The sequence below is a fragment of the Mesoplodon bidens genome (genome assembly GCF_964165515.1).
Source record: "Mesoplodon bidens genome assembly, contig: HAP1_SCAFFOLD_105, whole genome shotgun sequence".
NCBI lineage: Eukaryota > Metazoa > Chordata > Mammalia > Artiodactyla > Ziphiidae > Mesoplodon > Mesoplodon bidens.
The window spans coordinates 1,688,528-1,712,327 of record NW_027671694.1 but is presented as its reverse complement, the minus strand read 5'-3'; the positions used below and the strand labels follow the sequence as shown (position 1 = coordinate 1,712,327).

Below are 23,800 nucleotides of genomic sequence, written 5' to 3'. Positions count from 1 at the left end.
GTCTGTGAGTCTGTTTGTTTTGTAGATAAGTTCATTTGTATCATTTCTTTTTAGATTCAGCATATAATTGATATCATATGGTGTTTCTCTTTCTTGGTCTGACTTACTTCACTCAGTATGACAATCTCTAAGTCCATCCATGTTGCTGTAAATGGCATTATTCCATTCTTTTTAATGGCTGAGTAATATGCCATTGTATATATGTACCACTACTTTATCCATTCCTCTGTACATGTACATTTAGGTTGCTTCCTTGTCTTGGCTATTGTAAACAATGTTGCAATAGACATTGGGGTGCATGTATCCTTTGGGACCATGTTTTTCCAAAGAACATTTCTTGATACCATTTGTAGCTTTGTTTCTGTTCTGATATTAATTTTTTCTGTTATTTTTATTTTTATTTTTTGTACATTTTTATTGGAGTATAATTGCTTTACAATGGTGTGTTAATTTCTGCTTTATAACAATGTGAATCAGTTATACATATACATATGTTCCCAAATCTCTTCCCTCTTGTGTTTCCTTCCCTTCAACCCTCCTCTCCTACCCCTATAGGTGGTCACAAAGCACCAAGATTATCTCCATGTGCTATGCAGCTACTTCCCACTAGCTATCTATTTTATGTTTGGTAGTGTATATATGTCCATGTCACACTCTCACTTTGTCAAAGCTTACCCTTCCCCCTCCCCATATCCTCAAGTCCATTCTCTAGTAGGTCTGTGTCTTTATACCTGTCTTACCCCTAGGTTCTTCATGACATTTTTTCCCTTAAATTCCGTATATATGTGTTAGCATATGGTATTTGTCTTTCTCTTTCTGACTTACTTCACTCTCTATGACAGACTCTAGGTCCATCCACCTCATTACAAATAGCTCAATTTCGTTTCTTTTTAAGGCTGAGTAATATTCCATTGTATATACATCCCACACCTTCTTTATCCATTCATCTGATAATGGACACTTAGGTTGTTTCCATCTCCTGGCTATTGTAAATAGAGCTGCAATGAACATTTTGGTACATGACTCTTTTTGAATTATGGTTTTCTCAGGGTATATACCTGGTAGTGGGATTGCTGGGTCATATGGTAGTTCTATTTTTAGTTTTTAAGGAACCTCCATACTGTTCTCCATAGTGGCTGTACCAATTCACATTCCCACCAGCAGTGCAAGAGTGTTGCCTTTTCTCCACACCCTTTCCAGCATTTATTGTTTCTAGATTTTTTTAATGATGGCCATTCTGATTGGTGTGAGATGATATTTCATTGTAGTTTTGATTTGCATTTCTCTAATGCTTAATGATGTTGAGCATTCTTTCATGTGTTTGTTGGCAATCTGTATATCTTCTTTGGAAAAATGTCTATTTAGGTCTTCTGCCCATTTTTGTATTGGGTTTTTTGTTTTTTTGTTATTGAGCTGCATGAGCTGATTGTAAACTTTGGAGATTAATCCTTTGTCAGTTACTTCATTTGCAAATATTTTCTTCCACTCTGAGGGTTGTCTTGAGGTCTTGTTTATGGTTTCTTTGCTGTGCAAAAGCTTTGAAGTTTCATTAGGCCCCATTTGTTTATTTTTGTTTTTATTTCCATTTCTCTAGGAGGTGGGTCAAAAAGGATTTTGCTGTGATTTATGTCAGAGTGTTCTGCCTAAATTTTCCTTTAAGAGTTTGCTAGTTTCTGGCCTTACATTTAGGTCGTTAATCCATTTTGAAGTTATTTTTGTGTATGGAGTTAGGGAATGATCTAATCTCATACTTTTACATGTACCTGTCCAGTATTCCCAGCACCAATTATTGAAGAGGCTGTCCTTTCTCCACTGTACATTCCTGCCTCCTTTATCAAAGACAAGGTGACCATATGTATGTGGGTTTTTCTCTGGGCTTCCTATCCTGTTCCATTGATCTATCTTTCTGTTTTTGTGACAGTACCATTCTATCTTGATTACTGTAGCTTTGTAGTATAGCATGAAGTCAGGGAGCCTGAATCCTCCAGCTCCGTTTTTCATTCTCAAGATTTCTTTGGCTATTCGGGGTCTTTTGTGTTTCCATGCAAATTGTGACATTTTTTGTTCTAGTTCTGTGAAAAATGTCAGTGGTAGTTTGATAGGGATTGCACTGAATCTGTAGATTGCTTTGGGTAGTAGAGTCATTTTCACAATGTTGATTCTTCCAATCCAAGAACATGGTATATCTCTCCATCTATATGTATCATCTTTAATTTCTTTCATCAGTGTCTTATAGTTTTCTGCATACAGGTCTTTTGTCTCCTTAGGTAGTTTTATTCCTAGGTATTTTATGCTTTTTGTTGCAGTGGTAAATGGGAGTGTTTCCTGAAATTCTCTTTCAGAATTTTCATCATTAGTGTATAGGAATGCAAGAGATTTCTGTGCATTAGTTTTGTATTCTGCTGCTTTACCAAATTCATTGATTAGTTCTAGTAGTTTTCTGGTACCATCTTTAGGATTCTCTATGTATAGTATCATGTCGTCTGCAAACAGTGACAGCTTTCCTCCCTCATTTCTGATTTGGATTCCATTTATTTCCTTTTCTTCTCTGATTACTGTGGCCAAAACTTCCAAAACTATTTTGAATAAGAGTGGTGAGAGTGGGCAGCCTTGTCTTGTTCCTGATCTTAGTGGAAATGGTTTCAGTTTTTCACCATTGAGGACAATGTTGGCTGTGGGTTTGTCATATATGGCCTTTATTATGTTGAGGAAAGTTCTCTCTATGCTTACTTTCTGGAGGGTTTTTATCATAAATGGGTGTTGAATTTTGTCAAAAGCTTTCTCCGCATCTATTGAGATGACCATACGGTTTTTCTCCTTCAATTTGTTAATATGCTGTATCACATTGATTGATTTGAGTATATTGAAGAATGCTTGCATTCCTGGGATAAACCCCACTTGATCATGGAGTATGATCCTTTTAATGTGCTGTTGGATTCTGTTTGCTAGTATTTTGTTGAGGATTTTTGCATCTATGTTCATCAGTGATATTGGCCTGTAGTTTTCTTTCTTTGTGACATCCTTGTCTGGTTTTGGTATCAGGGTGATGGTGGCCTTGTAGAATGAGTTTGGGAGTGTTCCTCCCTCTGCTATATTTTGGAAGAGTTTGAGAAGGAGAGGTGTTAGCTCTTCTCTAAATGTTTGTTAGAATTCGCCTGTGAAGCCATCTGGTCCTGGGCTTTTGTTTGTTGGAAGATTTTTAATCACAGTTTCAATTTCAGTGCTTGTGATTCATCTGTTCATATTTTCTATTTCTTCCTGATTCAGTCTCGGCAGGTTGTGCATTTCTAAGAATTTGTCCATTTCTTCCAGGTTGTCCATTTTAGTGGCATAGAGTTGCTTGCAGTAATCTCTCATGATCTTTTGTATTTCTGCAGTGTCAGTTGTTACTTCTCTTTTTTCATTTCTAGTTCTATTGATTTGAGTCTTCTCCCTTTTTTCTTGATGAGTCTGGCTAATGGTTTATCAATTTTGTTTATCTTCTCAAAGAACCAACTTTTAGCTTTATTGATCTTTGCTATCGTTTCCTTCATTTTTTTTTCATTTATTTCTGATCTGATTTTTATGATTTCTTTCTTTCTGCTAACTTTGGGGGTTTTTTGTTCTTCTTTCTCTAATTGCTTTAGGTGCAATGTTAGGTTGTTTATTTGAGATGTTACCAGTTTCTTACAGTAGGATTGTATTGGTATAAACTTCCCTCTTAGAACTGCTTTTGCTGTGTCCCATAGGTTTTGGGTCGTCCTGTCTCCATTGTCATTTGTTTCTAGGTATTTTTGGATTTCCTCTTTGATTTCTTCAGTGATCACTTCGTTATTGAGTTGTGTATTGTTTAGCCTCCATGTGTTTGTATTTTTTACAGATCTTTTCCTGTAATTGATCTCTAATCTCATAACGTTGTTGTCGGAAAAGATACTTGATACAATTTCAATTTTCTTAATTTTACCAAGGCTTGATTTCTGACGCAGGATATGATCTGTCATGGAGAATGTTCCATGAGCACTTGAGAAAAATGTGTATTCTGTTGTTTTTGAATGGAATGTCCTATAAATATCAATTAAGTCCATCTTGTTTAATGTATCATTTAAAGCTTGTGTTTCCTTATTTATTTTCATTTTGGATGATCTGTCCATTGGTGAAAGTGGGGTGTTAAAGTCCCCTACAATGAGTGTGTTACTGTCGATTTCTCCTTTTATGGCTGTTAGTATTTGCCTTATGTCATGAAGTGCTCCTATGTTAGGTGCATAAATATTTACAATTGTTATATCTTGAAGATAAGACCTGAAACCATAAAAAACAGAGATGAAAAAATAGGCAGTAAGCTCTTTGACATTGGTCTTAGTGATGAAATTTTGAATCTGACACCAAAACCAAAAGCAACAAAAGCCAAAATAATCAAGTGGGATTACATAAAACTTAAAAACTTCTATACAGCAAAGGAAACTACCAAGAAAATGAAATACAACCTACTGAATGGGAGAAAATAATTGCAAATCATAAATCTGATAAAAGACTAATATCCAAAATATATAAAAAACTCATATAACCAAATAGAAAAACCATCCAATCTGATTTTTAAAAAATAGGTAGAAGATCTGAGTGGACATTTTACTAAACTAGACATACAGACATCCAAAAGACATATAAAAAGATGCTCAGCATCTCTGATCATCAAGGAAATGAAAATTAAGACCACAATGAGATATCACCTCACACATGTTAGAATGGTTATTATCCAAAACACAAGAAATGGAAAGTGTTGGTGAGGATGTGGAGAAAGGAAACCCTCATGCACTTTTGGTTAGAATGTAAATTGTTGCAACTGCTATTGAATACAGTATGGAGTTTTTTTCAAAAAATTAAAAATAGAACTACTATATGATCCAGCAATTCCACTTCTGGGCATTTATATAAAGAAAATGAAAACACTAATTTGAAAAGAAATATGCGGTACATAACTCTTTTTGCAGCTCTATTTACAATAGCCAGGACATGGAAGCAACCTAAGTGTCCATCAACAGATGAATGGATAAAGAAGATGTGGCACATATATACAATGAAATATTACTCAGCCATATAAGGAAACAAATTTGAGTTATTTTTAGTGAGGTGGATGCACCTAGAGTCTGTCATACAGAGTGAAGTAAGTCAGAAAGAGAAAAACAAATACTGTATGCTAACACATAGATATGGAATTAAAAAAATGGTTATGAAGAACCTAGGGGCAGGACAGGAATAAAGATGCGGACATAGAGAATGGACTTGAGGACACAGGGAGGGGGAAGGGTAAGCTGCGATGACGTAAAATGGCATGGACATATATACACTACCAAATGTAAAATAGATAGCTAGCGGGAAGCAGCAGCATAGCATAGGGAGATCAGCTTGGTGTTTTGTGACCATCTAAAAGGAGGGGTTAAGGAGGGTGGGAGGGAGACACAAGAGGGAGGAGTTATGGGGATATATGTAAATGTATGGCTGACTCACTATGTTACAAAGCAGAAACTAACACATCATTGTAAAGCAATTACACTCCAATAAAGAAAAAAAAAAGAAAAAAAAAAAAGAAAAGACATATGGATCCCCATGTTTATTACTGCACTATTTACAGTAGCCAAGATATGGAAACAACCTAAGTGTCCACTGATGGATGAATGAATAAAGAAGTGGTAATATATATATATATATATATATATATATATATATATATATATATATATATATATATATGTATATGTATATGTATATGTATATGTATATGTATATGTATATGTATATGTATATGTATATGTATATGTATATATGTATATACGTATATATATATGTATATATATATATATATCTCAAAACATGCAACAGAATATTATGCAGCCATAAAAACAATAAAATCTTGTCATTTGCGATAACATGGATGGACCTTGAGGGCATTATGCTAAGTGAAATAAGTCAGAGAAGACAAATACTATGATCTCTCTTATATGTGGAATCTAAAAAAATACAACAGCAAATATAAACCCAGGCTTATAGATACATAGAATAGATTGCTGGTTTTAAGAGGCAGAGAGAGGGAGTGGGAGAAATGGGTGAACTGTTTTTTAGTTTAAATAAACTAATTAATATAAAAAATATATCTAGTATCAGTACAGTCAGTCTTTAGATATGGGGACCCTACTTTAGGATGTATTGACAGAAGGAAAGTTATAGAATACAGAACAATTCTTGTCCATTCCATTTCTAAAATGTTTCTAATTTATTCATATCTCTAATGAACCCACTAGATTAACAAAATCCAGGCTCTGATCATTACTCATTAGATTGACTTCTTAACAGATTTCTCTATTTGGGCTCTTGCCCCTTTTGAGAGAGCACTCAGAGGGATTGCTATAAAAAAAAAAGTAAGAGGGAATACTATAATCTGTTTAATGTCAAAATGTCAACAACTTAGATGAAAGAAACAAATTCCTTGAAAGATAAAATATACCAAAACCAAGCTAAGAAGAAAGAGAAAATGTGAACAGTCCAATATGTAACATAGACATTGGAATTTAAAGGAGCAATCCTTCCCACAGAGAAAACCTCTAAGCCTAGATGAATTCATTGGTGAATTCTGTCAAATACTTCAGAAAGAAACAATACTAACTATGCAAACTCCTTCATAAAATAGAAAAGGAGGAAACACTAACCAAAATGTTTTATGAAATGTTTTCAAGATAATAATTTTATAGACTAATATTCCGTATGAGCATAGATACAAAAATCTTCAACAAAATATTAGCAAAGTGGCTTGAAGAATGCATTAAAAAAAGAATACATCCAAACCATGTGAGATTTATACCAGGAATGTAAGTTTGATATGACATTAAAAACCCAATATAATTCATAACATTAAAATAGAAAAGTGAAAAACATATCATTTCAAGAGATGCAGAAAAATTATTTGAGAAAACTGAAAACCCATTAGATATTTCAAAAAGAAAAAAAGAAAACCTTAGCAAACTACAACCATAATCTGGTAAACAACATCTACAAAAAACCCCAGTGGTTATACTTAATGGGAAAGTATTAAACATTTTCACCCCAACCATCCCAGAGGTTGGAAACAATGAGATATTCACTATCAACCATTATATCACCATTTTACTAGAGGTCCTAACCAGAGCAATAATGCATGAAAATGAAATATATAGCATTAAGATTTGGCAAGAAGAATAAAAACCGTCTTCATTCAAAAAGGGAAGAATTATTTACATCACATATCTTGTCACTTGCACAAACAGTGTTAAAATTAGTATGAGAAGTATTCAATGTCAAAAAAAATGTTAATTGTATACTAGTAATGCCTAGCTGGGCCATGACATTCAAAACAATTTCAACTTTAATAGCATCTAAAAGCATAAAATACATGATATGTTTTACCAACATGTATGTTAGACAGCTACACTAAGTATAAAATATTAAGAGAAATTAACTAATACAAATAAACACTATTCTATTGTCATGTATTAAAAGACTTAATATACTAAAAGATATACTATGGTCAAGTATTAAAAGACTTAATATTGTTAGGATGTCTGTTCTCCCTAGTTTGATCTACAGAGTCAATGTAACCTCTGTCATAATGCTCGAGTGTTTTTCTACAGAAATTGACAAGCTGGTAAAATTTATATGGAAATGCAAAGGCCTGAGAATAGACAATAAAATATTGCAAAAAGAACAAATTTGGAAGATATAATTACCAGATTTTAAGATAAAAAGTAATCTGGAGAGTGTGGAATTGGTTTAAGGAGAGACAAATACATCAAGTGGATATAATAGCAAGAAATAGTTTGAAGCATTTACAGTCAATTGATTTTTAACAAAGATGCCAGTGTAATTCAATGTGGGAAAGTAAAGTCTCTTTTTAAAAACAATTTTAATTTAATTTATTTTTTTATACAGCAGTTTCTTATTAGTCATCAATTTAATACACATCAGTGTATACATATCAATGCCAATTGCCCAATTCATCACACCACCACACACACATAGCCCCCACCACTTTCCCGCCTTGGTGTCCATACGTTTGTTCTCTACATCTGTGTCTCAACTTCTGCCCTGCAGACCGGTTCATCTGTACCATTTTTCTAGGTTCCACATACATGCATTACTATACGATATTTGTTTTTCTCTTTCTGACTTACTTCACTCTGTATGACAGTCTCCAGATCCATCCACGACTCCACAAATGACCCAAATTCATTCCTTCTTATGGCGGAGTAATATTCCATTGTATATATGTACCACAACTTCTTTATCCATTCGTCTATTGATGAGCATTTAGGTTGCTTCCATGACCAGGCTATTGTAAAAAGTGCTGCAATGAACATTGGGGTGCATGTGTCTTTTTGAATTACAGTTTTCTCTGGGTATATGCCCAGTAGTGGGATTACTGATCATATGCTAATTCTATTTTTAGTTTTTTAAGGAACCTCCATACTGTTCTCCATAGTGGCTGTATCAATTTACATTCCCACCAAGAGTGCAAGAGGGTTGCCTTTTCTTCACACCCTCTCCAGCATTTGTTGTTTGTAGATTTTCTGATGATGCCCTTTCTAACTGGTGTGAGGTGATACCTCATTGTAGTTTTGATTTACATTTCTCTAATAATTAGTGATGTTGAGCAGCTTTTCATGCGCTTCTTGGAAATCTGTATGTCTTCTTTGGATAAATGTCTATTTAGGTCTTCTGCCCATTTTTGTGTTGAGTTGCTTGTTTTCTTAATATTGAGCTGCATGAGCTGTTTATATATTCTGGAGATTAATCCTTTGTCCATTGATTTGTTTGCAAATATTTTCTCCAATTCTGAGGGTTGTCTTTTCATCTTGTTTATGGTTTCCTTTCCTGTGCAAAAGCTTTGAAGTTTCATTAGGTCCCATTTGATTATTTTTGTTTTTATTTCCGTTACTCTAGGATGTGGATCAAAAAAGATCTTGCTGTGATTTATGTCAAAGAGTGTTCTTCCTATGTTTTCGTCTAAGAGTTTTATAGTGTGCGGTCTTACATTTAGGTCTCGAATCCATTTTGAGTTTAATTTTGTGTATGGTGTTAGGGAGTGTTCTAATTGCATTCTTTTACATTTAGCTGTCCAGTTTTCACAGCACCACTTATAGAAGAGACTCTCTTTTGTCCATTGTATATCCTTGCTTCCTTTATCATAGATTAATTGACCATAGGTGTGTGGATTTATCTCTGGGCTTTCTATCTTTTTCCATTGATCTATGTTTCTGTTTTTGTGCCAATACGATATTGTCTTGATTACTGTAGCTTTGTATTATAGACTGAAGTCAGGGAGTCTGATTCCTCCAGCTCCATTTTTTTTTCCCTCAAGACTGCTTTGGCTATTCAGGGTCTTTTGTGTCTCCATAAAAATGTTAAGCGTTTTTGTTCTAGTTCCATAAAAAATGCAATTGGTAATTTGAGAGGGATTGCATTGAATCTGTAGATTGCTTTAGGTAGTATAATTTTTTTCACAATATTGATTCTTCCAATCTAAGAACATGGTATATCTCTCCATCTGTTGGTATCATCTTGTATTTCTTTCATCAGTGTCTTATAGTTTGCTGCATACAGGCTTTGGTCCCCCTAGGTAGGTTTATTCCTAGGTATTTTATTCTTTTGTTGCAATGGTAAGTGGGAGTGTTTCCTTAATTTCTCTTTCTGATTTTTCATCATCAGTGCATAGGAATGCAAGATATTTCTGTGCATTATTTTTGTATCCTGCAACTTTTCCAAATTCATTGATTACCTCTCGTAGTTTTCTGGTGGGATCTTTAGGATTCTCTATGTATAGTATCATGTCACCTGCAAAAAGTGACTGTTTTTTCTTCTTTTCCAATTTGTATTCCTTTTATTTCTTTTTCTTCTCTGATTGCCATGGCTAGGACTTCCAAATATATGTTGAATAATAGTGGTGAGAGTGGACCCACTTGCCTTGTTCCTGATCTTAGAGGAAATGATTTCAGTTTTTCACCATTGAGAATGATGTTTGCTGTGGGTTTGTCATATATGGCCTTTATTATGTTGAGGTAGGTTCCCTCTAGGCCCACTACTTGGAGAGTTTTTGTCATAAACGGGTGTTGAATTGTGTCAAAAGCTTTTTCTGCATATATTGAAATGATCATATGTTTTTTATCCTTCAATTTGCTAATTTGGTGTAGCACATTGATTGATTTGCATATATTGAAGAATCCTTACATCCCTGGGATAAATCCCAGTTGATCATGGTGTATGATCCTGTTAATGTCGTATTGGATTCTGTTTGCTAGTATTTTGTTGAGGATTTTTGCATCTATATTCATCAGTGATATTGGTCTGTAGTTTTCTTTTTTTTGTAGTATCTTTGTCTTGTTTTGGTCTCAGGTTGATGGTGGCCTCATAGAATGAGTTTGAAAGTGTTCCTTTCTCTGCACATTTTTGGAAGAGTTTGAGAAGGATGGGTGTTAGCTTTTCTCTAAATATTTGATAGAATTCACCTGTGAAGCCATCTGGTCCTGGGCTGTTGATTGTTGGAAGATTTTTAATCACAGTTTCAATTTCATTACTTGTGATTGGTCTGTTCATATTTTCTATTTCTTCCTTGTTCAGTCTTGGAAAGTTATACATTTATAAGAATGTGTCCATTTCTTCCAGGTTGTCCAATTTATTGGTATAGAGTTGCTTGTAGTAGTCTCCTAGTATGCTTTGTATTGCTGTGGTGTCTGTTGTAACTTCTTTTTCATGTCTAAGTTTATTGATTTGAGTCCTCTCCCACTTTTTCTTCATGAGTCTGTTTAAAGGTTTATCAATTTTGTTTACCTTCTCAAAGAACCAGCTTTTAGTTTTATTGATCTTTGCTATTGTTTACTTCATTTCTATTTCATTTATTTCTGCTCTGATCTTGATGATTTCTTTCCTTCTGCTAACTTTGGGGGTTTTTTGTTCTTCTTTCTCTAGTTCCTTTAGGTGTAAGTTTAGGCTGTTTATTTGAGATTTTTCTTGTTTCTTGAGGTAGGCTTGTAGGCTTGTATAGCTATAAACTTCCCTCTTGTAACTGCTTTTGCTGCATCCCATAGGTTTTGTGGTACGTGGGCCTCTCACTGTTGTGGCCTCTCCTCTTGTAGAACACAGGCTCTGGACGTACAGGCTCAGTGGCCATGGCTCACAGGCCCAGCTGCTCTGCAGCATGTGGGATCTTCCTGGACTGGGGCACGAACCCGTGTCCCCTGCATTGGCAGGCGGACTCTCAACCACTGTGCCACCAGGGAAGCCCGGCTGCATCCCATAGGTTTTGGATCATCGTGTTTTCATTGTCATTTGTCTCTAGGTATTTTTTGATTTCCTCTATGATTTCTTCAGTGGTCTCTTGGTTATTTAGTAACATATTGTTTAGCCTCCATGTGTTTGTGTTTTTTACGTGATTTCCCTATAATTCATTTCTAATCTCATAGCGTTGTGGTCAGAAAAGATGCTTGATATGATTTCAATTTTCTTAAATTTACTGAGGCTTGATTTGTGACCCAAGATGTGATATATCCTGAAGAATGTTCCATGCTCACTTGAGAAGAAAGTGTAATCTGCTGCTTTTGGATGGAATGTACTATAAATATCAATTAAATCTATTTGGTCTATTGTGTCATTAAAAGCTTCTGTTTCCTTATTTATTTTCATTTTGGATGATCTGTCCATTGATGTACGTGAGATGTTAAAGTCCCCCACTATTATTGTGTTACTGTCAATTTCCTCTTTTAGAGCTGTTAGCAGTTGCCTTATGTATTGAGGTGCTCCTATGTTGGGTGCGTGCATATTTATAATTGTTATATGTTCTTCTTGGATTGATCCCTTGATCATTATGTAGTGGCCTTCCTTGTCTCTTGTAACATTCTTTATTTTAAAGTCTATTTTATCTGATATGAATACTGCTACTCCAGCTTTCTTTTGATTTCCATTTGCATGGAATATCTTTTTCCATCCCCTCACTTTCAGTCTGTATGTTTCCCTAGGTCTGATGTGGGTCTCTTGTAGACAGCATATAGATGGGTCTTGTTTTTGTATCCATTCAGCAAGCCTGTGTATTTTGGTTGGAGCATTTAATCCATTCATGTTTAAGGTAATTATCGATATGTATGTTCCTATTACCATTTTCTTAATTGTTTTGCATTTGTTTTTGTAGGTCCTTTTCTTCTCTTCTGTTTCCACTTAGAGAAGCTCCTTCAGCATTTGTTGTACAGCTGGTTTGGTGGGGCTGAATTCTCTTAGCTTTTGCTTATCTGTAAACCTTTTGATTTCTCCATCGAATCTGAATGTGATCCTTGCCGGGTAGAGTAATCTTGGTTGTAGGTTCTTCCCTTTCATCACTTTAAGTATATCATGCCACTCCCTTCTGGTTTGTAGAGTTTCTGCTGATAAATCAGCTGTTACCTTCTGGGAGTTCCCTTATATGTTATTTGTAATTTTTCCCTTGTTGCTTTCAATAATTCTTCTTTGTTTTTGATTTTGTCCAATTTGATTACTATGTGTCTCGATGTGTTTCTCCTTGGGTTTATCTTGTATGGGACTCTCTGTGCTTCCTGGCCTGGGGTGGTTATTTCCTTTCCCATGTTAGGGAAGTTTTTGAGTATAATCTCTTCAAGAATTTTCTGGGGGTCCTTTCTCTCTCTTCTCATTCTGGGACCCCTATAATGCGAAAGTTGGTGCAGTTAATGTTGTACCAGAGGTCTCTTAGGCTGTCTTCATTTCCTTTCATTCTTTTTCTTTATTCTGTTCTACAGAAGTGAATTCCACCATTCTGTCTTCCAAGTTACTTATCCGTTTCTCTGCCTCAGTTATTCTGTTATTTATTCCTTCCAGTGTAGTTTTCATTTCAGTTATTGTATTGTTCATCTTTGTTTGTTCTTTAACTCTTCTTGCATCTTCTCAATCTTTGCCTCCATTCTTTTTCCGAGGTCCTAGATCATCTTCACTATCATTATTCTGAATTTGTGTTTGGAAGGTTGCCTATGTCCACTTCATTTATTTGTTTGTCTGGGGTTTTATCTTGTCCCTTCATGTGGTATATAGCCTTCTGTCTTTTCATGTTGTCTATCTTTCTGTGGATGTGGTTTTTGTTCCACAGGCTGCAGGATTGTAGTCATTCTTACTTCTCATTAAAGTCTTTCTAATGATTGGTACCAGAAGAATTAGATAAAGATAGGAAAAATAAATAAATCCAAACCCAAAATTCATTGAGATGAATTATGGTTGTGAAATCTAAAACTGTAAAGCTTCTGGGAAAGCAGAATATCTTTCTGGCCTTGGGGTAAGCAAATATTTCTCAGAGAGGACACAAAAAATACTAATGTTAAAAGAAAAAATGATCAAGTGAGTTTGATCAAAATTAAAAACTGTTATCACTTCCTTGGAAAAATCATTTGTGATACATGTATTTGAGAGAACATATCAAGTTTATATTCAGTATATATCCAAATTTATAGGGATCTATAATTCAATAAAAAACAAAAATATACAATTTGAAAAAATGTACAGTAGAGCTTCCCTGGTGGCACAGTGGTTGGGAGTCCACCTGCCGATGCAGGGGATGCAGGTTTGTGCCCCGGTCCAGGAAGATACCACATGCCACAGTGCGGCTGGGCCCATGGGCCATGTCTGCTGGGCCTGCGCTTCGGAGCCTGTGCTCCATGGCAGGAAGTGCCACAGTGGTGAGAGGCCCGCGTACCACACACACAAAAAAAAGTACAGTAAATATGAATAAAGAATAGACTTTTCCAAAGAAGATACATGAATGATGAATAGGCATTATCAACATCATTAATCATCAGATAAATACAAATCCAAAGCACTCTGGGATTTCCAATTCAATGGAAAATATTTAAACATCAGACAACACCAAATGTTGCAAAAGTATGGAACAACTAGATCTCTCACATTTTTCAAGTGAGAGTGTAACCCCCGTTTGAAAAATGCTTTAGCAGTTTCTTATATAAAGTTCACTATATATATTCCATGACCCAGTAATTCAGTTGCTTGTGTTTCCCTCAAGGACATAAAAATATATGTGCACAAAAAGAATTAGGAAAGTAAATTTATAACAGATTTAGTCATAACAGCGAAAACCCTGAAATAACCCAAATGTCTATCAAGAGGAGAATGGATAAATAAATTGTAGTGTACTCACAAAATTGAACATGACCCAGTAATAAAGTAAAAAATGAATGAATGTACAACAAATGGATGAATCTCCAAAGCATTATATTATGTAAAATAAGCCAGATATAAACAATACATTGTGTATGTTTCCATTTTTATGAAGTTGAAGATTAGACAAAATTAATCTATGGCTTGCTACTGGAATAGGTTGGAGGTGATTGGAAATTAACATGAAGGATCTTTATGAAGTGATGAGAATCATCTATATATTGATTGAGATAAGTTGTTATATATGTGTATACACTTGTCAAAATGCATAGAATTATGTACCTAAATCTGTGCCTTTAACTGTAAATTTTACTTTAATTAAAATATAAATTGTAGGGGATTGACTGAGTGCTGGGGCTGGCTGGGAGTTCAGCAGTGCTCCAGAAATTCAGTGAATCTTCCAGTGAATTGGTATCAATTTGCTGTACACAATGAAGGCAAACAGGAAACTACTGGGGGTCTTCTGCCCCTTTTCTTTAGAATGTTTTGTCTGCTCTTTCCCATGTCTCCCTCTCTCCACAGAGAGCACTCTCTCTCATACATCTCATTCCGAATAGGGTGAAAAGCAGGAAGTAATTATCACAAGAATTTACTATTTTAAGATTCAGTAAACTTATGTAATTATGTGTTGAATGAATGAACACCCAGCTATTAAAAAAAACCCTGATAATTAATTAAAATGTTTTCTTCTAGAGAGTTATGAGAGCTTGCAGATAATTTTAACTAAAAGGAGTTAGTGTGGCTGTCATGAGTATACGCAGTTTACATAAAGAGATGATTATCTAAGATTTTCCACCTTTGTCCAGGACCCTTCACTTAGCATTGCTATCCACAGTGGTGCAGCTATTACTTTGCTCCTGCCTCCCTCTTATCTCAGTTTCTGCTTCCTGGTTTGGTCCAGGCCCTGCTCAGATGCTGATGCTTAGTTCCATGACCCCCTTTAAGACTGCTCCCTTGAAATTGGCTGTTGCTCTGGACTCTCCTGCTTTAAGCGTTGCCTCATGCAGATTCACCCACTGGTCTTCCTGGAATTATGGAGTATATTACATGATTCTTGGAACCCTGCTCACCTCACTTGTCCTTCCAGCCAATCTCTGTCAGTAGAAAACAGAACTGGAGAGGAGGACGATGGGAGAAAACTCATGAGAGGGACTTACGCTTGGGAATAACAGAAGATATTGTAAAGAATGCTATTAATTGTTGAACATATTGAGTTTTCTGCAAGGATGACATAACTCTGTTGTACAGTCATACCTGTAAAAATGTGCTCGTGGGCAAAGTGTAATCAGTAAGAGATGGTGAATAATCTATCAGTACAAGTGATTAGCACTAATAACAAAACTGCTCAAGGTATATGCTCAACTATGTTTTTGCATAGCACCACATCACAATATCAAAAGTTCCAAAATTCCATTAGTATACTTTAAATTATATACACTAGAAGAAAAAAAAAGCTTCTGGGACCTGTATTTTAATGAATATTCATGACTATAATCATCTGTTTCATGTTGTCTTGGAATGTAATGACAGTTATAAGTAATTCTCATGAGGTCCTCCTAGGTAAGGAATGCCTACATCTAATTTTAGACTTTTAAGCTAAACATCAGAAAGTAAATGTAAAATCCTTATAATGGGGACAAACCAGGTTTGTATATCTCCTGTGGGGCTTTAGAGGTCATAATCTATTAAATGTACTGTATCTGTCCATTTGTGAGTCTTTTTGTGCCTTTGACAAAAGCTGTTTATATGGAGTTGTCCTTGTAGTAGTAAGTATGGAAGATTTTACTTCCAGTAAATGATTTTTCCTGCAACAAAAAAGCAAAAGAAATCCTTCAGTGTCAAACGTCTCTTATTATTACTTCAGTGAATCTAAAATTACATTATCTCTGTTCCCCTAGACCCTGTTGTTACATCCCTCAATTCGGTCAAGTCTGATGGGATCCAGATATAATTGTAGATCTATTTTGACTGATGGCATTTGGCTCCAACGTAATATACACAGTGCACTCAGCAGTCCTGACTCTAAATACATCCATTGAATCCACTTTTCTCTCCTCTTCAATTGCATTCTCAAAACAAAACTCTGATTTTCTTCTATCAGAGAATAGGAATAATTGCTCAATAGATCTATGTGTACTTAGAGGCTGATTGTAGCTTATTCTATTCTAATAGATGACATTTCAAATGTGTTAGTGTTCAAAATGATAAGCACCAGTTTGATATGTATCATCTTCGATTATCAACTGGTTGGTAACTCTCACCAAGGAGCTTTTATGCATAACAGCATATATCCAAATTATTTTTGTTCACATTCCAAAATGCATTCCCCCACTCTCTTCACCCTGACTCACCCACAGACCACTGGTAAATACTTTCACAGGGCCCTGGTGGTAAGCGTGTCTCAAATGGAAAAAGGGTAATAACCACTGTTAGATAGTTGGATGGTTTATACACAGGCAATATACAATATTGAATGATAGTGTACATCAACGTGATTTTGTTTGTAATTAAATGTGTGCATTTGTGCATATATACATATCTGTACTTTTTTTTAACAATGTATGTTACTTTCCTTTGAGAAGGGCAAAAAACAAATTTAAAATCTTCAATTGATTTTCTTTATTTCTTTTGAAGATAATGCAGCACGTTTAAATTTTAATGTGACAACTCACACCTGTAGCATATGTGGTGTTTTGCAAGTAATTTGTTAAAGTGTTTAAACCTGGTAATGATTTGTTTATAAAGGAGAGTAGATTCAGGGTTAGTCATTTCTGTTTACTTTCATTCACTTACACATTCACAAATTAAAAAGAAAGAGTTAGGGGCTTCCCTGGTGGCGCAGTGGTTGAGAGTCCTCCTTCCGATGCAGGGGACACGGGTTCGTGCCCTGGTCCGGGAAGATACCACATGCCGTGGAGTGGCTGGGCCTGTAAGCCATGGCCTTTGAGCCTGTGTGTCTGGAGCCTGTGCTCCGCAACGGGAGAGGCCACAACAGTGAGAGGCCCACATACCGCAAAAAAAAAAAAAAAAAAAAAAAAAAAAGAGTTGGAGTTACAGATAACATGTGAATGTCATAACTCACAGTCTTTCCTATAAACTCTTCCATACCCAGGGAAACTTGTAAAGTCTATGGACATCGACCAGTGTACCAAGGAAGAAAAAGGTCAGTGGTCTAACAGACAGGTGTCTTTTATAAATCTTCACAAATCAACCCTTAGTAACCCTTTGTTAAATAAAATTCCTACCTTTGTTTAATGTCATAAGACATAATCATGAAGATGTTTGTGTTCTCCACTATTTTTGTGATTCTTTAGACTTTGTTTTCTTAAGGAAAAGTAAATTCTTTATCTTTTGTTACCTTATAATTTAATATTTCATCTCATGAACTTGAAAATTTTAAAATTATTTTCTCCCTGAAACATAATTTCTTTTGCTCATCCTAGGAAGCTCACTCAGAATGTATATCCTTGTGTGGTTTTTAGAGTTTTGTTTTTAAAGTCTTGGTATAAATCTTTCTTCCTCCTTTCCAAAATGGTCTTTACTGGTACTTTACTCCTTAGTCCACCTGTACTAATAGGTCAGTTTTAAAGAGTACCTTTAACACATTGACCTGGATAAGAGAAAAAAGAAAAAAAAGGCATAGTTAACTTGCATCACCGCAACTCTGAAGAGCCCAGAGGTACAGAGAAGGAGAGAATGTGGTTGCAACTAGAAATTGCACCATTTGGGCAGTTCTCAAGATTGCCAGATTGTTGGACAGCAATTAAGTACCATATTCTTCATTCAAAGCTCTCGCCTGTATCGTAGGGTCTGGAAACCTAAGAACTACATTTCCCCAAATCCCTGCCAGCAAGGCTTGAGTTATATTTCACAAGTGAGAGATACTCACATGAATTTTGGAAAGCAGAAGAGAAACAAAAGGCATTACTGAGTCTATGGGAGGGATGGGCAGGAGAGTGGCTTCAGCAGGAGGCAATAACATTTTCACAGATAAATGTATGCTTATTCCTGTGTATTGTCCACATTGCTGTTGTAGGTATTCATTGTGGTTTCCTGCAATTTTGCACTTCCTTGTTTCCTCAATGTCAGTGGAGGCTTTTCCTAACTTTCACTTATCCAGTTCCTCCAATGGTTTTGCAAGATTTTAATTTCCTGTATTAAATGACTTTTTGCTGGAAATACCTGTGATCGTTTCTCCTTAGCTATCTGAATCATGACTAATAGACTTCATTGGCTGCTACCTGCTTCCCTTGTACAAGGTTCTAGATAATTCTGAGTGAGCCATAAGTGGAATCAATTTATAGAGCTCCTTCAACTATGCCAATGTCTATCCTTAATGGCCTTCAAGAAAATAAAGCCAATCTAATCTTGAACAAGTATGCATCTCTACTGGATTCCAGCATAGCTAAAACCTGACTTTTCTACAAGTTTTATGATAAAGATGGTTTCCTATCATGTAGCTTATCATTTACGTCCTTATGGATGTATCTTCAAATCTGCTTTAATATTTACTTGACTCATCAATTCAATTTTCTTGATGGATATTTACTGAGAACTTACTTGGTGCCAGGAACTGCAAGTACCTGTGATACCACAATGATTAAAACAGTCCTGGTCCTCTGCCTTCATATGCTCCATTTGTAGCAAAGATTAGAAAAAGAGAGAATCTGCAAGGGGTAAAACATAGAGGTGCAACGAGGTACTATACGTCCTTCCAAGTCATAGAAAGATTTTGGTATAAGAATGATGAGGGGAAAAGTGATTTGATAAAATTTGAGTTTTTTGAAAAATCACTTGGCTAGTGGGCAAAGTTGGATTGGATAGGAAAATGATGAGATATCGAAAGAACAATTAGGAAGTAGCTACATTAAGCCAGATGAGAGATATAGGGGTCTAGGGAGATAATCACAGTCTGAACTATGGTGGGGAACACAGGGATGGAGAAAAGTGAATTGATTCAAGAAACATCTAGGAATTAGCACAAAATGTAAGAATTAATTGGACATGTGTGATAAAGACACAGCAGAGAAAAGAATGACACCAAAGTGCTTACACTTTTGGGAACTGGGTGGATAGCAGTGTCATGACTGGGACAGGCAATACAGGAAAACAAAGTGGAGGTGGGGTGGGGTGTGGATCAAAATGGCAGGTTCTGACTTAGACACACTGGGTTTGATCAGCTGGTGAGAAACTATGTGGGCACCTCAAGTGGGCTGATAGAGGTTTGACGTCCAGAAGAAAGGTCAGGTCTGAAAATAGAGGTATATTCAGGCATTGTCAGAATATGAATTATACCTGCAGCCGCAGGAATGAGTCCATTGACTCAAGTTCATGTACAGACTGGAGAGAGCACTAGACTAACTGTGCAGGAGCCACCATGATTTCCCTTTCTTTAGTTGTATCAAAGGCTATCTCATCTTGGACAGGAACTCTGACATAAATTAACACACATTTCTCTAATTTCCTAAAATCTTTTTATTTCAACAGACAAAATCACTACATAAAAGACATTTTATTAATGAGTTAACATAATTAATTAGATCACAAATATTAATTGGATTCTAATAATTTACTATGACAACAGGTGATACAGTAGCATGCACATTTCCTACAGTGTAAGAATCCTCCAAGAGGAAAAAAAAATCTTTGAGCACAATTATCTATTAGCATCTTGAGCAAAGTAACTGCTATTTAAAAGACAAAAGGCTTCTTCTGGGACAGTTATATCAAGTCCAAGAGAAAAATGAATTATTCAATTATATATTACAGATATGCATTATTTGTCAACTTCTTATTCAGTCTTACACTTAATCTAACTTCCATTGTTTTCATTCTTTTTCAGTATTCCAAAAGTGCAGTCGACTTCAAGACCAGTCTTTTATTTCTAGCATGAAAATAATTCAGTAAGAGCCATAATATGAATTTTAAATGTAACCATAAAATAAGTTGCTCCTGTTCACAAAGTTAATGGTTATAACCTATATAACATATATATTGTATGTTTATAACATTATAGCATGCAACAGTCATATTGAATTTACTTAAAATTTAAGGAATCTATTCACAAATTCAGTCATACTTGTAAAAATATGATTACAATGAAAATTCATTAACAGCAAAGAAGTACAGCTATTTTAATATCTCAATTATTTTTCATGAATGTAATAGGTTTTAAGCATCTTTGGTTAGATAATACTGAAATAAAAATTGTATTCACAAAATCATTAAAAGAAAAGTATTACAGCATCTATGTTCCACTATTTATAGGTAAATTTTTATTATGTATATATTCAGAAGTTATCCAAAAATATAGCTAATTATTTTGAAAGGAGGATAACTTATGTTGAAACTGGTCCAAACTGAACATTTTTAAAGTGGAATGAATGTAATGTTTTTAATAGTTCTTACCAGATGGGTTCCATTTTGATGAAATTACTTTGTTTTATGAATCATGAATGGGTCCATGGAAGATGAATTTCAAAAGTAAATAATAATAACACTGCAGTAAACACATTAGAGTATGTACCTGTGCAAAAACTGCTTACAAATAACCGCAAAATGTTACAAACTGCCACAAAACTCTTTCCTAATCTGATTTAATTTTTAGTGAAGACAAACTCAGCTCCAACATAGGAATAATATGTGTTCAAAAAGTTATAGCAATTAGCAATGATTAAAAGTATTGTGTGGCATGTTTATTTGTTATCCAAATAGTAACTATACAAAGCAGGGACAAGTTGAAATGAGAAGTTAAATGATGGTTTACATTTCTCTGAGAATTTCAGCCTTTGATTCTAAGTTGAAGAAACTTTTCGTTAATTGTGCATTTGGTTTTAAAAAACAATTGGCTAACTGGGTGGTAAATATTTTCCCCATCATTTGCCAAAACACTAATTACATAGAAAATTTCAGTTTATTTCCTTGAAGTCATTCAAATAGTTGATAACATTTACCTGCAGTGTTCTCTGATGATTTTAGTCCACAGGAAGAATAACAAAAAGGCAAAACACAATAGAGAAGAGTCTGTGGCTTTCTAGGGAAATTGGTGTTGGCAGCCTTTTCATCAGATGAGCGGGGAACAGTGAATTATACGTCATCCCCATTCTATGCCCTAATGTGATTTTAAAGTCAACTTTTTTACCCACCACCTCTTAGCAATGCTGATAACACCAACTCCTTGTTAACGTTTCCTTCACCCTGGGAAACAGTCAAAACCATTTCTCTCTGCTTTTATTCATAATCCAACCTTCAATCTAAGCAACTGTAAGCAAACTTTTGTTGCCTTATCTTTGAATTTGAGTGTTTTTACTAGACTCTGACAACCAGTTTTCCATGAATTACACTGCAGTTGCTTCCATTCAGATGTTTCCTTAAAATGGGAAATGAGGATGCACCTGCACACCCCACTCAACTAGGTTTACAGCTCTGATCAGAATTCATCCATATATTTTCACATGGCAGTTGCCTTAGACGTTGGCAGCCTCTGTGAAAGAATCATTGGGACCATTGTTCTCTGTGGCTTCCAGGTTCTTTTTAGACTTTAATGTCATAGATACCTCGGAGAGAATGGTGTCTAACCTCTGCTCACAGTGGAAGGCTGAGAGGAAAGCGTTTCTGTAGTTGCTGTTCATCCAGCCATAGAGAAGGGGGTTGGCAAAGGTGGAGCACATGGCAATGATGTGGAACACAGTGAAGATGAGTTTGTACTCCTTCAGGTCCAAGACTTTGTTGTCAATGTTGACAGCAAGTTGGAAGGCATAGAGCAGCAACCAGCTGACTGCAAATACCACCACACACACCAGCATTTTGGTGGTTTTTTGTCTCCGCTGATGGTAGTGGTCATTAGCAGCTCCAGGGGTGACATGGTTCTTAAGTTTACTCCAGATACGAGTATAGGAAACAGAGATGATGCCCAGAGGCAAAACATACAGGATTAATAAGGAGGAAAGACTGTTGACAGTGCTATAGATGCTCTTCTCCTCACCAGGCCACTTCTCAGTACAGGCCACAATCTCAAAGTCAGGAATAATCTCAATCAATGAATACTCCCGGAAGATGGCCAGGGGGCTTGCTAGCAGGGCACTGATTCCCCAAGCCAAACCAATAATCAAGAAGGTGATTCACTTGGAAATCTTGCTCTCCAGGTGGTAGACAATGCAACGATGCCGGTCAAGGGCAATTACTGTCAAGGTGATGGTGGACACTTGTACTGCCAGGCCCTGGGCATAGGGCACCAAGTGGCATAGGAGAGGACCCATTTTCCACTCCCCCATTAAGGTGTAGGTAAGTGTAAATGGCAAGCACAGGGTGTTCACCAGAAGATCCGCCACAGCCAGATTGGCAATAAAAATGTTGGTTACTGTACGCATGCTCTTGAATTTGATCACCACATGGATCACCAAGGAATTGCCAATCACCCCAAGCAAGATGATGGAGCAATATGCCAATATAAGGACGATCTGTACCTCAATCAGCTTGGTGCTGTCTATATGCTCCGGCTCAGAGTTAGGGGCCAGCTTCCCCTCTAGTAGTGGTGTGCCCTGGACCGAACTGCTCCACTTTCATTTCTTCCACTGTCTGGTTCTCATCAGCCTTTGTACCTAATGGGCCCATTTTCATCAACTAGCACAAGAATCTACAATTTAAAAAATGAACAGGGCCTCCCTGGTGGCGCAGTGGTTGAGAGTCCGCCTGCCGATGCAGGGGATACGGGTTCGTGCCCCGGTCTGGGAGGATCCCATATGCCGCGGAGCGGCTGGGCCCGTGAGCCATGGCCGCTGGGCCTGCGCGTCTGGAGCCTGTGCTCCGCAGCGGGAGAGGCCACAACAGTGAGAGGCCCGCATACCGCAAAAAGAAAAAAAAAAAAAAAAAAAGAACAAATATGGAACGAGGAAAACTCAAGGGTGCAAGGAATATCACAAATGGATTGGTTTCATTTTGATTGGAGCTCAAAGTATCTGTCCTCTGATCCCTAAATTTGCACATAGTAGAACATTTCAATAAAGTGGACCTTTTAATAAGTCTATTCACAAATATGGATGAATTAAATCAGATCCTTGAAACGTATATTATGAAGGCAAAATGTAATGTCTATAGTATAGACACAATTCCTCTGTGAATGCGACCAAATTGATTCAATCCATTTTAAGTGAGATGGATATTACAAACATTATCAATTAATTTTATAACTGCTATAAATTCATCATATTAATTTTAAGGTAGATAAAGTTTGCTTCAATATCTTGACTGTTTTAAATTTATAAATATAGCAACTAATTGCACAGAAAAGAGACAAATATTAAAATCCTTTGCTTGGTGCTTGGACTTTAGGAGTATAAAATATTTAAGATAAACTGAGCAGATTCTGTTTCATAGCCTTTTTTTCTAATGTAGGGATTAGCATTAAAAATAGGTAGCCTGTGTAAAACAACAGTTTCTTTGATGATCTGGAATAAACTTCCTACCTGACATACAGCAGAATCCTACCTAGGAACTGTATGAAAATATGTCCAATCTGAATTTCATCTCTCTCTAATCCCTGAATACAAAAGTTTTAACACCTTTCTTCTCTAGTCACCCACTCAACCCTCAGAAT

The 23,800-nt window shown here is 35.9% G+C and overlaps 1 protein-coding gene across 1 annotated transcript; it reads right to left on the bottom strand.

Moving 5' to 3' along the window:
• Positions 1-21,671: 21,671 nt before the first annotated feature.
• Positions 21,672-23,098, bottom strand: LOC308611170 (neuropeptide Y receptor type 2-like; the record flags this gene model as incomplete). The annotated part of the gene is given in 3 exon segments (XM_081260048.1): positions 21,672-22,325; positions 22,329-22,721; positions 22,723-23,098. Coding segments are annotated over 3 exon segments (1,149 nt in total). The 5' UTR covers positions 22,825-23,098.
• Between the last annotated feature and the right edge of the window lie 702 nt (positions 23,099-23,800).